The 16,379-nt window shown below is 45.5% G+C and overlaps 1 protein-coding gene across 1 annotated transcript in view; it reads right to left on the reverse strand.

The window, feature by feature from the left end:
• The window catches only part of Arhgap28 (Rho GTPase activating protein 28), a 151,376-nt gene that overhangs the window by 15,851 nt on the left and 119,146 nt on the right, over positions 1 to 16,379 (reverse strand). Inside the window, exons 6-13 of the mRNA XM_055610184.1 lie at positions 15,472 to 15,556; positions 13,174 to 13,316; positions 12,205 to 12,370; positions 12,010 to 12,101; positions 9,303 to 9,380; positions 5,144 to 5,306; positions 2,963 to 3,045; positions 4 to 201 (exon numbers count right to left, since the gene is read on the reverse strand). Of these exons, the coding sequence (XP_055466159.1) occupies positions 4 to 201; positions 2,963 to 3,045; positions 5,144 to 5,306; positions 9,303 to 9,380; positions 12,010 to 12,101; positions 12,205 to 12,370; positions 13,174 to 13,316; positions 15,472 to 15,556 (1,008 nt within the window). The remainder of the gene's footprint in view (positions 1 to 3; positions 202 to 2,962; positions 3,046 to 5,143; positions 5,307 to 9,302; positions 9,381 to 12,009; positions 12,102 to 12,204; positions 12,371 to 13,173; positions 13,317 to 15,471; positions 15,557 to 16,379) is intronic.

A 16,379-nucleotide genomic window follows, 5' to 3' on the forward strand; every position in this document is an offset into this window, starting at 1 on the left:
CACTTTCCATAGAATTTTCTGGTACTTCAGCATCAGGCGGATGATGTGGGCTGCAGTGTTGGCCAGCAGCAGCTCCTCGTAGTCAGAGTGTTTGCTTCTGCTGAAGAACAGGTTGGGCGCCATCACTGTGGAAATGTTCCACAGGCTCATGCGGTTTTTAGACTCATTGGCAATCACTTTATTGAAGAATGTCATCAGAGCCTAACAAGACACAGGAGAAGTGTGTCACATGATCCTGAACCACAGGGCAAAAGTGTCCTGTGCCCCTTAAACTTCACAGAAGAAAAATGAGCAGTTAATTCAACTGTCTGCTTCATAAAATAATCCCCTTCTTACAGGTTTATTACCATGGGGTCTACAGATAATAGACTTTCCTTTTATTCTAAACAAGTTTGACAAATGTTGAAATTAAACATCAACCAGGGAGAGGAAACACTGCAGCTCAAACAAAATGAAATAAAGAGTTTTGTTGTGAAGGAAGGAAAATAATTCTTGAAGTGAAAACACCCTTAACAGAAAGCCCTCCTGCTGATCTGAATTTACTGTTTCCTTGAGAAATGAGAAGCCACCTAAGCAACAGGAGCTTCTCCTCCCTCAGCCCAAATGCAAACGCAGCCCAGAGTTTTAAAACATTACTTCAGAAGTATCATCTTTGTGAAGTTTTTCATGGCCTTGTTTCCTTGCTTATACTGGCCTCCAGACTTGTGATCCCCCTCCCTCAGCTTTCTGAGTGATAGCACTACATACATACACTGCTCTTTTGGTTGCTTTTTAATTATAAAGTCTTTACCTGGCACAGCACGTTTATATGTAGCTTTTGTAAGCATTGAAAAAAAAAAAAAAAAAAAAGGAAACTTGGCAATTTTCAAAGTACACCAAGATACAGATGCTTATGAGAACCTTTGGCATTTCACCAGAGGGAAGCTTTCTGCGCTTTCTCAAGTCTGGATTATACCTGTGTGTGTGTGTGTGTGTGTGTGTAGACGTGCATGTGTATATATAGACATGCATGTTGTATATATAGACATGCATGTCTCATGGCACACACATAGAGATCAGAGAACAACTCTTGTGGGCCTGTGCTCTCCTGTCTGTGAAATTCGGGGATTGAGCAGTATAGACTTATTTTTGACACAAGGTCTCTCACTGAAGCTGAAGCTCGCTAATTCAGCTGGACTGTCTACTCAGCAGGGCTCTGGAATACCGCCACCTCCTCCTCCGCAGTGGTGGGGTTACAGACACACACTGCCACGGTGGCCTTACCCTTGCTTGGTGGGGCTCGGAACTCAGGTTCTCATGGTTTCATTGGGAGCATTTTATTGACTGAGCCATCCCCTCAGCCGTCTCTGCAATCTTTTTGAGTAGGGAATGTTCAACACGCGATGGCGATAGTTCACAATTCCTTGAGTGTTTACAGTGACTCAGATATTATTCTCAGTGGTTAAAACTTATTTCCTTTCACTCACTCTATGTTTAAACACTAGGAGGCAGATACCATTAGAAAAACTGTGTAGGTGGGAAATCCGGGTGGGGATGGAATGAGGAGCCCCGTCTAGCATCAGCCAGTTAAATGGTGGCACCGAGGACCTGAACCAAGCAAAGCCATTCTCCAGCTGTGTTTCTGCCTTCTCCCCAAGCAGCAGGTTCGATGGAGCTTAACTCCAGGCACGACAGAATAGAAAGAAAGGCCATGCTTGTGTGTGCATGTGAGTAAGTGTGGCCCTATCCACAGCCTTTCTCTGAGACCTTATACTAGAAGAGTATTGAACTATTTCTCAATTGTTACATCCTAGGGTACATAAAAGGTTGATGACATTTTGATTAAGACATCTGATATCAGATGGAGCTGTGTGATCAAATAACGTCGTTTAGGCAACACGAAAACCAAATTAACAAATTTGAAACTTTTGGAAAAGTATTGAATGATATTAAAAACTGACATTTTATGCTTTGCTGACCCCACCCTTGCACTGAGGATGTAAAATAATGCCGTGTTTTATGATGTGCGAAGCAGGCTAGATAACTGGGTGCCACTTGTAATCCACACTGGCCTCGAACTTTCAACAATCCTCTTGCCTCAGACTCCAAGGGCTAGTGTTCCCACTCTGTGGGGGAACCCCCACTGACCTCCCCAAAAAGCATGCAGAGAGAAAGCAACCTGGCTTCATTTTCTACATTCTATTGACTGGCTTTAAATTGAGGGCTCTTTCAACTCTTTGTCCTTTAGCATCATTTCAAAGGGTCCGAGTGCCTGTTTTGCACATACCAGATTTCTAAGAACACCCTTGCCATCAAAATTCCGAGAGAAACTCCCATTTTACTAACATACAACAAAGAAGTGAGTTTGAGAGGAAAGGAAAGCAGGGAAGAAGAGCTACCTATGCATGCGAATCTACCAGACAGTATGGGACCTGTGAGCCAAGATGTCACTTCCTTGGGCTTTGTTTTCCCAGTCTGGAAAATGCCAGACTCTATCTGGTGACATCGAAACTAAAACCTAGGATAATCCTAAAACCTAGGATTATCTAAATTATATTGTCTGTATATGTTTTAAAACAGGAACATGCTAGAAATCTCACACAGCCCGTGATCGCAGATGCCCTCCTCCAAGACTCGTTAGAATTATTCCACCACTAGGCTGGAGTGTCACAGATAAAACGGCTCCCATTTATTCCAGATCCTGTTCCATGTAAGCTTCTCCTCTTCACCTCTTGTGTTCCCCACACTTAGTCCTGACATCTGTTTAGACACTCAGCTTCGTCCCTCAAGTGCGCTGAGGGAACTGACTGTTAATTGTTCAAAGAGAGCTGTAGAATTTACATTCTTTGTGTCTTCCTCAGCACAGCACCACTGGGAGCACGCAAGCCAGTGGGACTGCCTCATGCTGACGGCTCTGGGAGCTGTCACACTTCTCTTTCCCCAAGACGAGCCTGTGACAGATTCTGAGTTCCACGGTACTTACCTGGGCCGTGTCCCTGTTGGCATCAGGCAGGGCCATGACCATGAGGTGCAAGGCTTGAAACTGCACTTTGACATCAGGCCCTCCTAACAAGGAAACAGAAATGATCACACGCTCGAAGCCACTCTGATGCATTCTGACAGCAATCACACGAACATCTGATGGCGCAGGAGGGCTCTGACAGCTAAATGGGGAGGACTCAGCTCTCGAGCTCAACGATGTTAATTTGTTCATTTGGACAGGAGCCCCAGTCTGTCACCTCCCTTTCAATCCCAGGATGCCTATTCATAGGCAGGGAGCCAAGAAGATCCTTTAAATAAGTCCAGATCTTCAAAGCGTGTCCACAGACCTTGCCTTGCTTTACAAACAGAAGACGAAGCTCAGTTCGAGAGTGAATAAACATTGCGCCCAAGGGCACAGCAGCCTATGGTGACTAAGGATGGATGTTCTAGGACCAGGTTCAAACCCTGCATTTGGTACTAAGTCACTTAACCTTTTTGCTTTCATACTGTCATCTATAAAATCTTAGGCAGCTCACAGGAAGGCATGCAGATTAAATAAGTAAATATACATACAATGTTTAAGTTAAGTGCCTGGAGTCAGTTGTCATGGTATGTGTGGGCACATTGGTTTTATTACAAATACTATTTATTCCCTATTTCGCACAGACATTTAGGGGAGTGACTAGTTTTGGAGAATGTTGAAGAGTTTTATTCCCTAATGACACAAGATGGCGCCACAGGGCTGGCATTCACACTCAGGGAGGCCATCCTCACAGGGTACTAATGCGCAGCCATCCATTTAGAGTGCACTGAAGGCTTTCCTGTCTGCAGCCCTTTCACGTTGGTCTACTGGTCCCAGGGAGTTCTCATGCAGAAGGGTACCCTTTCGCCGTCTGTGGCTGGAGGCCGCCATTTATTTGTAAAAGCACTGAGCCTCACAGTAACGCAAACCTCAAGTGAGAACCTACAGCGATGGTGCTGGAGTTGGGGGCCATGGGGAGGGGAACCGTGGAAAGCGCACCCACAGTTCTGATTACGCTGTCTTGGCATCACCCACATGATGATGCTAGTTAGTTAGCCACATTGGATTTTTAAGAAGGACATGCCACAGGCCTATAGTAACATTGATGCGAGCAGTTTCAGGGCCTAGGAAGAGCATCCCATACCAAGAACAGAGGAGACATCCTTTTTCTACAGGAATGGGAGGCTCAGGGCCTCGTTGTCAGATGTGATCATCTCAGAACATGTCGGAGAGCAGGATAACAGATGTGCGTGCAGGCACGGCAACCCTTCTTCCCATTTTAGAGTTAGGAAGTTCCCGCCTCAGTCAAAAGTCTGATTGCGCAAACGTTCTTGCTTTTATTCTACCGACGAAAGTTGGCCGGCCATACACTGTCTTGTGAGCAGTTTGTGGCTAATTCATCTAATGCATCCTACTGTGGACCTTTCTTTTCCTGATTGATGAACTATCTAGTCCTTTAATTGAACCAGCAGTTTGTAGGTCAAGATGAAAAAGAGCCAATAACCACATGAGTGCTAAGCAATCTGTGCTCTCTGAATTCTGTGTGAGTATGATGAGGTAGTTCCAACACACACACACACACACACACACACACACACACACACACACACACACAGACACACACACTAATTGCACTAATTGCTGAGTTGGCTGTACCTAAGACTGGTAGCAAGCAGCTTTGCTCTTGCTGAGCAAATGATCTATTTAAGCATAGCAGCCAAACACAACACCCAGAACAAAACCTAAACCAACATCACATACAAAGAAGAAGGTATCCCCATTCTCAAAGAAGACCCAGATCATTAAATGGCCCAGGGGCTGGAACTAGCAAACAAGGTTTTAAAGCGAGTCTCAAGGTACACAAACAGCATAAAAGAAAACATGTGAATGATGACTGAAAAGACAGGGCCTGCCAACACCACCAACTGGAGATTCCAGAATTGAAAAACTACCATATCCTTAAAAGATCAAAAGGTTTCTTTCTCAGCAAGTTAGAAATTGGGGACAACTATCAGAGGTTTAGATACGCAAACCCAGGCCGACCATAAATGCTGTTTCGCCCCCGTGTCCACAGGAAGCAGCGATCTGCACAATGTAATCAGACCTCCCCATGCGCATCTCTGCAGCCCATATGCAATCATGCGTAACTTCTTCACCTACTTTCCATCAGGGTGATGAAGGCGGGAATATACTCAACGGGGAAGAGAGAGGTGGGGAGTTCCCTGAAGAACGCTTTCAGCATGACTGCGGCTTCTCTGTGACACATTTTGTCCCACTTGAACTTGTCGGCATTGAACCTGGCATCCAGTTCTTCGCGGTACTGCTGCAAAGCCAGGGAGATGGTCATAGTCAGTGATGCTGAGCGTCCTTTCCTCTCTCCCCACTGTCCTTACACAGACTATTTTTTGGCAACCAGGTGGCTAAGGCTAGCGCCTGCTAACCCTTACCCTTCCACACAATCAAGAATTGAAATGCCAGTTTGTAAATTAATGTTTTAAAAGTATTTCCAGAGGTATCTTGAAAATAGTCATAATCTTGAAACAATTTGCCAATTCTGCATGCATCTAAAAGTTCTTTACTGAGTCTGTAGCTTCATTTCTGTGGTTTTGGCAGGATACCACATACCCCCACATGATAAACGTGTTGCTCAGTTTTGAGAAAACAACCATTTTCCTTTCGTCATAACCCTTCTGGTACCCTCACTTCTGTTTCTCCTCCGTCTCCACTCTTTCCCATTTGGAATGAGAAATGTCCCAATGAAGTAACTCTGATTTCACTGCAGCATGCAGAATAATGACCTCTTCCTGGAATAGGTCCAGCGGTTCTCTGCCAACACACACACGTCTTCCACATGTTGGTGTGCCTGCCTAATCCTTTCTGTGGTCTGGTGGACTGTGCAAGCAGCTTGTGTTGGAGCATTGGGCCTCAGTAAATTCCACTCACATTAAGTTTCTACTTGGAAAAGTTTGCATTACTGGTTCATCTGTTTATCAGTGGCAACCATTCTTCAAGCTTCTTTACCAAAGGCAAACCCATTTTCCACCATTTCCTTGAACTTCAGGGTTTACCTCAGACACTAGGCAGCTGGAGTCACCTCCCTGACTGATACTCACTGCTCAAAAGAGAAGACTTAGAAAAAGACCTGGGTAACCTTCTACTTTTTGTACGCTGCTTTGTTCTCATGAAAAACTTATTTTTAGCCTTGAACAGGAAGAGCCATAGGCAATTTGTTCATCTCCCATCAAGATCAGACCACTAACATGCCAGACACAAAGGCCTCTGTGGCTCCCAGAGCCTGCAAAGCTGAGATCTCTGTCAAGCTTGCTGAGTTAGGTTCCAAGGGAGGATACTGATGAGTATATAGCCAGCCTGGATTAAAATGGTAAGATTTCATCTCAAAAGAACAAGACAAAACAAAACAACAACAAAAAACAAAACAACAACAAAACAAAAAAAAAAAAAAAAAAAAAACAACCAACCAACCAGCTAACCTATTAATCAATAAAAACCTACTCTTTGTTTCCTGTTAAGGAGAACACAGGCAGAATCAAAGTCAGGTCTTTGAGTGACACTAGAGCAACTGACTACATCAATTTCTACAGCATTTTCACAAAAATGCAAAGAGCTAGCCTGAAGCCACCGGCTCCGGGAGAGAAACCAGCACACAGGTAATGTAACTACAAAGCAGCTACAGCTACCTCAGAACAATGGACACCAGGACAAAGAAAACTACACGTCAAACGGGCTGCCTTCTTCCATAAAACACATTCCCAGTGTTTGGCTCAACTTTCTGTGGTGTTTTGAAAAGAAAATCATTGAACATTCCAAAGCATTACATTGGTTCCAAGTGATCTATGGGCCTCCAATTTGGGAACTGGCTCTCCAGTAATGTCCTTGTTTGGCTCTAGCTGAGCAACTTCCTCTCAGGCCTGAGTCCTGTCAGTCTCAGTAATGATCTAGAATGCAAAGCCAAGGCTGGACCATCCAGTATCAGCATCCCCCAAATGGATGGGCTCATTTACTCAGCACCAGTCAAGAATAATTACAATGGATTTTTAAAAACTGCTTTTCCCCAAGCATGTTCTGTAGGAAATGTACTTATAGAGGATGACAAAAACAAAACAAAACAAAACACTAAGCAAGCACGGATATTGAAGGTTCGAACATTAAAGAAGCAAAGGCCTCAGAAATACATCAGGCCTGATATCTCTAACTGCAGCAAGCCTGGTTGCTGCTCGCTGGCCTGGATTTCTCCCATGCTCCCTTTACTGAAGCCAGAACTACGAAAACATCTGGATTGTATTCCCGAACTAAGAAGCAGCAAAATAAATTGGCTGACACAGCATCAAACCCATTAAGGGAAAAAGACTTTGCCCTAAATGTGGTTTGGGAATGTATGTGTCTGTGAACATGTTGAAGGGGTGATGGGCCTTGGTTGCCATTTTTTAGACAAAGAGTTAGATGAAGAAAAGTAACTTCTTCTCTAATGTCAAACATGGGGCACATAAGAAAGTTTTCTATCCATGGAGAGGAAGTTGGAGGGATGGAGTCTGAGTCTGGTTAGGGAGCCTGATTCTTTGCCTTTCTTTGGGGTCTCTGAATCAGCTGATAACCTAAGACAACTAAGGTGGTCCTCATTTTCACCCTCATTGTTGTGTGCTTTTCCCCAGAAGCATACCTACAGATGAAATGTGATAAATCAAGACAAGATTGCCTCAGGAGCCACTGGAAAGTTTTCTGTTAGTTAGTCCTCACTGAATGGAGTCGTAACTCCCAACCTGCCCAGCTTCAGATATCCCTTCAAATGAGAACTTGTCACAGTCATTTACAAAAGGTTCTGGGAGCTGATTCTCTCAGCTGGTCACTCCTCACCACCTGCAGCAGCCCTTTCTTTGAGGGAAACCTAGCCTGTGGCTGAACAGGCCCAGGCCTGCCCCATTCTGCCCAGTGTAGGGCTCCCCTGTTTGGTGGAAGTGACCCCTTGAATCATAACCCATGTCTTGCCAGCTTTCTTCCAGTGCCAATCCATCTCTGCTCTGAAGGAGCCAATGGACATAGTTTACTTGTTTCCTTTCCACTCAAAAATATTCTATCACAGTTCTACGTTTCTACCTTGACACTTCTCATAGAAATAGCATCCCCCAAGCATGTACATAAATGAATTAACGAAGGGATGCCTTTCTGCCTCTGCATTTTCTTTCATGGGTTTCTCACAGTCAAATTCATGTTTTCATCACCACTTGAACATTCTCTTCAGAACCCATCACTGAGCATCCATGAAATGGGATGACCAGAGGGTACTCATGAACTCCTCCTCATTGTGTGTGCCCATCAGGAAGCACAAAGAGATATTTTACTAGACATTTCCCAGAGAAGATTCCCTCTTCAAGGACTCCTTCCTGCTCTGTAGAGCCTGCCTCTGGGTATAAGGAGACAAAGCGAATGGATTCACATTGCTGTGCAGATTTTATACGTAGATGCTGACATTACCATAAATGGAATTAGGTTTCAGAACAGCTGAGTGAGTATTCCTGTGGTTGTGAGCACTGCTACAAATTCTTAAAAGAAATTCAGCCAAGAGAAGAACCTGGGAATGCTGGTCAGCTGAGAGCAATTAGCAATGGAAGTAAAAGCCAATGTGCTAAGGGCTCAAAGACTTCCAAAGGCCTGAGACTTAGCAAACTGAAATGGTTCCTCTCCCAAACACGACCAGGTATTTCAAACTTCATACTGAAGACAAGCAAGAGTTTTGATGGCAATGTTTCCTTACTCTAGGTTTTAAGAATTGCAGCATGAAAAAAAAACATAAAATCAGATGTACTGAAGTGTATTCGGTCAAGCCAAGTGATGCCACCAAAGGAATAATGACAGACACACTGGAACTGGGTTATGGTGGTTTGAGCAAGATTGTCCCTGTAGGCTCTTGTAGTTGAATGCTTAGTCATCAGGAAGTGGCACTATTAGAAAGCATTAGGAGGTGTGGCCTTACTGAAGTAGATATGGCCTTGATGGAGGAAGTGTGTCACTGGGGATGGGCTTTGAGTTTTCAAAAGCCCATCCTAGGCTCATTTTTTACCTCTCTGCCTTCTGATCATGGTCTAACTCTTAGCTACAGCTAGAGCCTCCTGAGTGCCACCAAGCTCTTATCATGTCTCTTGCCCTGCCCCATGATAATGGACTCACCCTCTGAAACCGTAAGCAAGTCCCCAAGTAAATAATTTATTTTATAAGTGTTGCCTCAGTCACGGTGTCTCTTCCCAGCAACAGAACACTAAGACGAGCTTACATCTTTATCTAGATAGGAGAGAACAGTGAGTACCTTGACTTTGGCAGTACATCCTGAAAGTCGAAAAATTCCTTCTGATTCCAGTCCTGATTCCTCGACTTTCTGAAAAAACTAGAAACCAACAATCAATTAGAAAAAAATTAAATATTTCTGTATGACTACAAGCATTTTAAATAATGAGGGCAGGACTCAGTAGCCTGCTAAGTGTGCATGCATACCTGACATATGATTTCTGACATACTAATGACTCTCAACAAGGTCAACATTGCCTCAAGTTTGCCAAGGAGAGAATTCTCCACTTAGAGCTGTGCCCTAACTTCCCAACATCCTAAGTCAAGCACGGACTCTGTTGGTTATGTTCTCTCATCTACTATGATATTCTGCCAACCTGGCTCTTTCAAACCTGCTTATTTCTCTTCTGCAGACCAACTAGTAGGAAAAAAAAAATACCAAACAACCATGTGTCTACAGGCACACCACCCTGAATGCACTCAGTCCCTTCCAACTTTACTCTCATTAGTTGCAAAAAGCTCAACTCAGAACTTAGACAATTCTAGAAGACTAGGCAAGAACTTAGACAAGAAGAATTAACTGCTGTCTTAGTATCTCATGGTGCTAGTGGCCATGATGGTAATGATAGTGGTGGTAGGACGATCATGGTGATGATGTTGATCGTGGTGGTGGCGGCAGTGGTGCTGGTGATGATGGTGGTGATGGTTAATACCAAGTTTCTACTTCCTGTGTACTTCCTGCAGGTCAGACCTGTTCTCTGTGGTTTGCACATACTCACTCCTTCAACCCTGACCTCCGTGCTATTCTCCCCCGTCCTGAGAGGCTGGGACACATGAAGCTAAGTAACCTTCCTAAGTTCGGAAGGTGAGAGGAAGCTCCGATGGCGTCCCCGCAGTGCTTGGGTTGTGAGATTCTATCAGGGGTGGATGGGGAAGGAGGCACCTGTGTCTCACAGCAGCTGAGGGACAGCACCTCAGATTACCTCACGTGAGGCACACAACACCAGCAGCCAGAGTGGCTGCCGTTCCCTGGGTCAAGAATGTGATGTAAATCTACACTTAGCATCTATTGAGCACCTCATTTTTAGTGCCAGTTGCTAAGTTCTATGCTGGGTTTTTACAGCTATGTCATATAAACTTGTGCTGGATTCTTGTGGATTTTAAAGACTGTTTTCTCCAAAATCCATCCTCTATATGCAGGACAAAGCCCATCGCTTGTGCTTTGGTTTCGGAGGCGGAAGCACAGCCCGAGGAGGACTCTGGGCTTGGCACGCGCTGCGCCCCTGTCCGCCTCTGCCTCCTGCTTTATCTCATCCTCCTCTGCCCCAGGTGCTTTGTCAGTGAGGAGGAGATAAAAACTGCCCCTTGGGCTGATCCACGCTGACTGCACAGGATATGACATCACTGGTATAGCCCTGGCCCTGGGGAGACTCCGAGCAGACGGCCCCTGCGCCCGGAGAGGACACCGGCATCTTCTGGCGGTCACTGCCACCCTCCCTGCTCCATCACTGGCCACTCGATCAGCGGGCTCGAGGAAGCAGCTTGGGCTGTGGCGCCGAGAGCCAGACACAGAGGAAAGAAGATGCGGATGTAGAACTGTCAGTATGAGCAGAGCAACCATGCCACCACAGCTGGGGCTTTTTATGTATCGTTTACAAAGAGTGTAAAACACAGCAAGGCCTGTGATAAAGGCCTGGGATTCTAAGTGCCACCAGATGTCACTGTTGAACACGTGCGTACTTCAGTAAGCATGGCCCGGTTGCTGTCCACATTTTAAGAAGCACAGCGTCAAAGTAAATCAGCTGTGGGGCTGGCTCCGTGGCTAAGAGCATGTACTGTTCCTACAGAGGACCCGAGTTCAAGTCCCAGCATCCTCACAGGGAGGCACACCACTGCCTGTGACTTAGCTCCGGGAGGGATCTGATGCCATCTTCTCATGTCCTTGGGCACTGACACATATGTATGCATGCACACACAGACACATAATTACAAACAAACCTAGGCCTTATTTTTTTTTAAAGTAACCCAACTATTTAGCAATCATAGAGATATCTGGAAATAGCAGTTGAGATATCATTAAAAAAAAAATAGTTTCACCAAGTTTTTTCTGTTCTGACTGTACCTATTTGGTATAGTCACATCTGAAAACCTATCAGAAGAAAGATAATTTTTGACTTTATTAATTTGATTTGAGTTTGAAAAGTCAATAAAAAGATTGTGCACACCCATTTGGAAAAAAAAATTAGCTTTTGATGCATCTCAGAAATCACTTGTGTGTTTGGCAAGTAGACTGTTAATAATCATGTCTTTAAACAGAATAATCAAAAGTACATGTGAACAGCGGGCACAGTGGGTGTGCCTTTAACCCAAGCACTCAGTAGGCAGAGGCAGGAAGATCTCGGTGAGCCCCAGGACAGCTGGGTCAGCATGGTAAGACCCCGTCTTGAAAAAGAAAACACGTGCAAACACGTGCACACACAAGCAGCATCTGAAGACAGGGAACTGTAACTGAATGAAGCTGGAAGACGGAATGCCGTGTCTACCCCTGACATCTTATGGCCGAGCTAGGTAACACGCTTCTCCAGCACAGAGCAAGCTCCTGAGGTGGGGCGTGTCCCTCAAGGGTCAGGGACATCTGTGATAACGCAACGTTGGGACTTAATAGGGCTCTCCTGTCTTTCTGTGCCCACTGAGCTCATGGGCTCCCCAGTCTTTTGCACACAACTCACTTTCTGTAACACCAGTGGAACTTTCACCGCCGGGTCCTTCTTCCGATCATTGTCCAGGAGGACGGTGAGCGGCACTCCGAAAATCCCGCTGTCTGCAGCGGTAACAGCCAAGGCAGGAAGAAAAAGGAAGAGTCAGAAGCCTGCCCTCGTGTTCCCAGGGCACGTTTTAAGCCAGAAGCCTGGTCCCTTAGTTACCTCGGCCTTTCACTCTCTCCGTCTTGTTTCTTTTCAGTTGTATTCCAAAGGCGTCGAAGAAGGCCGTCAATTCAATCAGAGAGAGATGGCGGATTTTCTTCATGTCTTCGGCAGACAGGTCTCCCGTCTCTGTCAACCCAAATCTGGTTTTCTGAACAATAAAATTCTAAAACACACAGTGAAGGTATTTATTTATTTTTTTCAATCAAATGAAATCGGGACACTCTAAATTTACACAGCAAAGACGACCGGGAAAAGTCTCCGACGAGCATCCTAGGCCCCAGAAGCAGTGAGTAGGTGTTTCAGGAACACTCGAAGACCAGCTACTCTAGTTAGAGGCAGAGCAGCAGCCCAGCGATGCCATCAAGGTTGCGAGCACTGCTCAGCTGCAGCTGTGACCGTAGCCACAGCTCTTGGCCATCTTGCTGTGTTTGTGTGTGTGCCCATTCCTACTCGTGTGGCATGCCATAGCAGGCGTGTGGAGGTCAGAAGACAATCTCGGCCGTCAGTCCTTGCATCTCACCTTACCTGAGATGGGGTCTCTTTACAGTGGGCTGCTAGTGACGCTAGCTGGTCTGTAAGCTTTGGGGCATTCTCTGGACCCTGCCTCCCATCTCAGCACAGGAGCCCTGAGATCACAGATGAACCATGCCCATCTTTACACTGGCATTGGAAGTGCAGACTAAGGCCATCACACTTCCACAGCAAGCACTCTTATGCACTGCATCATCCCCATGGCCCAGCCACTGCCTTCTTACAAGGCCTGTCCATACAAACAACACATCGCGTCATATCTCAGGAGACACAGTGTCGGCGCCTGGCCTCCCCAGCTCACACACACACACACACACACACACACACACACACACACACACACACACACACACACACAGACGAAAAGCAATCCTCATATTGACACAGGGAGCCGTCCCCAGAGGGTATTAGACAGACCGCAGGGGGGTTACTTACAGTCAAGGCATAGTCCTCTTTCTTAATGTCTGACTTCTTCCATTTATTTCTGTCTGGGGTCTCTGTCACCACTTCTGAGTAAGACACCTCAAAGGAAAGCTCTTCACCCTCTGGTGGAATGTTCTTTTCTAGATAATCGTCATCTTAAAAAAAAATGCAAGAGACAAGAGACGATAAATGTTATACATCCTTGGGCCAGTCAAAGCCAGTTGCTGCGGAATAAACTACCAATATTTGCAAGGCAGGCTGGAGTGCTGAAATGAGGGGGTCAGGGCCTAACTCCCTGCATTCACTTAGGTAGTGACATGCTATCGTCCTGACCTTCCCTAGGACACATTTCTACAGTGTCTGAACCAACTGTCCAACCCAATTTTTTAATGTCTTAAACTTTCCTGCGTTAGGAGAGTTTTTAAGAATTAGAGGCAAAGCCCAGGAGGGTGCATTTCTCTGTGCTCTTCTGATGTTAGACCCAGGGCTACTTGTTGGAGGCCCAGAAACATTAAGAGGAAAAACAGCGGGAATCCTCCCAAAAATCCCTTCTACTTTCACAATCTCGAGCATCCGCCTGTTAAGATTATCCAATGTGGACTTCACCTCTGAGTATACAGGGGAATCAGTCTGGATTTCCGTAATCTGATATGGCTCTAACCTTTCCTGATGCACATTAAAAAGCACCTGACCTGCCGACTCTGACAGGAAAGTCCCACAGTGGCATTTTTCTCAAGTGAGGCTGAAAATGAAGGCAAATAAGTTTCTTGGCCCAAACCATTTGTCCAACATGAAACTCTTACTTCTGAGTAAGATTTTAGAAACACCTTGTTTCACTGCCTTGCAAAGTTTTTATGTGCAAAGTACAGAATTATTTGATTACAACCAGAACATTTTTTCTTCTTAGGACCCTGACTAAAGGTCAAGGGGATCAAAATGACAAAGGGCGAAATTAATCAGTAAGATCAATTGCTTTTACATTAAAGTTGGGTGGAAAATTCGTAAGTGAAGGCAGTACGATCTGCACATGAACCCTAGCTGGGACACAGTGAAGAGCAGCAGCAAGACTTAGAACATAGCAGAGCAAGGGCGGAGGCTTCACTTCTGCAGAGGTGGGCTTGCACTCGGCACAGAGGAAGGAGGGTGATGAAACAGCGCTAGGGCTTCTTGCAGATCTAGGATGGGGTCTCCTGAGAGCAGCAACAAGCAGGCAGATTCTCCAAGCCTTTGGGCCACTGCACTTGGGCACCTGTCCCTGAAGGCATGGTTATAGCTAGATCACAGGCAGCAAACAGACGACGGGAAAGCACTTCTGGCAAGTTTCTAATCTCAGTTATTTCACTTTTGGTATCAACATTATTGAAGAACAATTCTCATGTCAGGCAATTCATCATGTGATTTATGAAGTCAGCTGAGCAACTATCACCATGATCAACTCTAGAACACTTTCACCAGCTCCGCTTTGCATTTGGATGTGAATGATGAAAGTACAGCCTGTGATTCTCCAAGGAGAGAAGGAGCATTTCTCAAGAGAGAAATCCCAAAAGTATGGCCTCAGGACCCGGGCTCGGACCTGGAGGATTCCGTTCTGGTGTCTCAAGTGGAGGAAGCTTGCGTGAGAGCCAACCATACAAGCCTGCATGTCAGAAGCTGCTCAGGTTTAACACACCCATCCTCGGTAACTGGGAGCCTCCCTGGGACATCTGGATACATCGTGGTACTTACGTGGTGGCCTAAGTCAAAGCCACTGCCCGAGTAAAGGAAGATTTCCCTTCGCATGTAGCTGGATAACAAAATGGGCTGTTTGGAGGTGAGGGAGAGAGGGAGTGCTGAAAGCAACAGAATCACAACACACGTCTTGCTAGGAACAGGCGAAGATGGGGCGAAACGCAAGGACAAGCAGTGGGGCACAGTTAGATACGACTAAAAAGTTCCAAGGTACCATCGGCAAGCACGGAGACTGGAGAGAACTGTAATGTGCTACATGTTTAAAAGACCCGCAAGAAAGGAACTTAAAAGTTTTTATCACAAATGTAGATGATGGGATGTGTTAGGAGTTAGGTAAGTGCAGCCTAATGCATACGTTAGCCAACGTACGGACGCATCGAAACATCACCAATATTGTGTACCCAACACAACTATCCTACTGCTAAGTCCTACGTATACATTTATGGTGTTACCCAGTCAACGGTAAAAGTGGATGTATTAAAATAAAAGCTAAAAACAAAACCCACTGCTCACTGCCTGACGGAGCACCAGACCCAGGGGGAGGAGGAACAGCATAATCTCAGCGGGGGACATGTCACTCACCACTCATTGCACTGGGAACTGACTGCTCAGAGCCTGCAGATCCATTGGCGTGAATGGGAATATCTGGAATGGCCTCCAGTACTGCCTGCCGAGCAAGGAAAGAGGAACAAAGACATTCACCACCAACACAGTGACCTTCATCTCTTAGGTTTCTGCCTGTAAACCCAGCTTTTCGAAGCTGAGCCACCACTCCAGCCTGACCCTCGTCTCAATTGGATTTATGTTCTGCAATACATGAGTCTTTTTTCACATAGTTCTTGGTCTCACAAACGGTTTGCAATGATCACGGTTGTTTCCACAGTTAGTTTAGATGGATACGGCTTATCCAAGTCTCTCATGAGAACTAAGCAGGAGCCCTCACAACTAACCCTGCCTTCCCAGCTCATGTACTCTGCATGTTCTGCTAAGATGTACAAACCAGAATGCATGGTGGCTTATATTTGGCAATTACTATCTGCCAATTCTGGATACATTCTGTCCTGATTACAGTGATATTGCTAATGTTAACAGACAAATTCTCATTGTGAAATACAGACCGATAACAGCTAACAAAGAAGTTAACTCTCCTGCCAGGTGTTTTTAGTCCCAGTACTCAGGAGGCAAAGCAGCAGGTGAAGTTGCAGGCCAGTCCGGTCCACACAGCACGTTCTAGGCCAGCCTAGTCTACACAGAGGAGCCTATGTCAAGTGTTCCAGCCCAGCCTGGTTTACATAGTAAGATCCTGTCTCAAAACACACACACAAACAACAACAACAGAACTGCAAAATAAGAAGTTATCTTTTATAATACAGTTTCCATTCTTACTTTGGCTCCTTCCTCACAGAAACCCTGCCGCAGGACTGTACCCCACTTGCTCCATCAGAAGCCAAGTATCTCTCTTTATGCAATTCCACAAAGTGAGTTTCTAC

This window comes from Psammomys obesus, unplaced genomic scaffold (assembly GCF_907164565.1).
Source record: "Psammomys obesus unplaced genomic scaffold, mPsaObe1.curated_primary_1811, whole genome shotgun sequence".
Taxonomy (NCBI): Eukaryota; Metazoa; Chordata; class Mammalia; order Rodentia; family Muridae; genus Psammomys; species Psammomys obesus.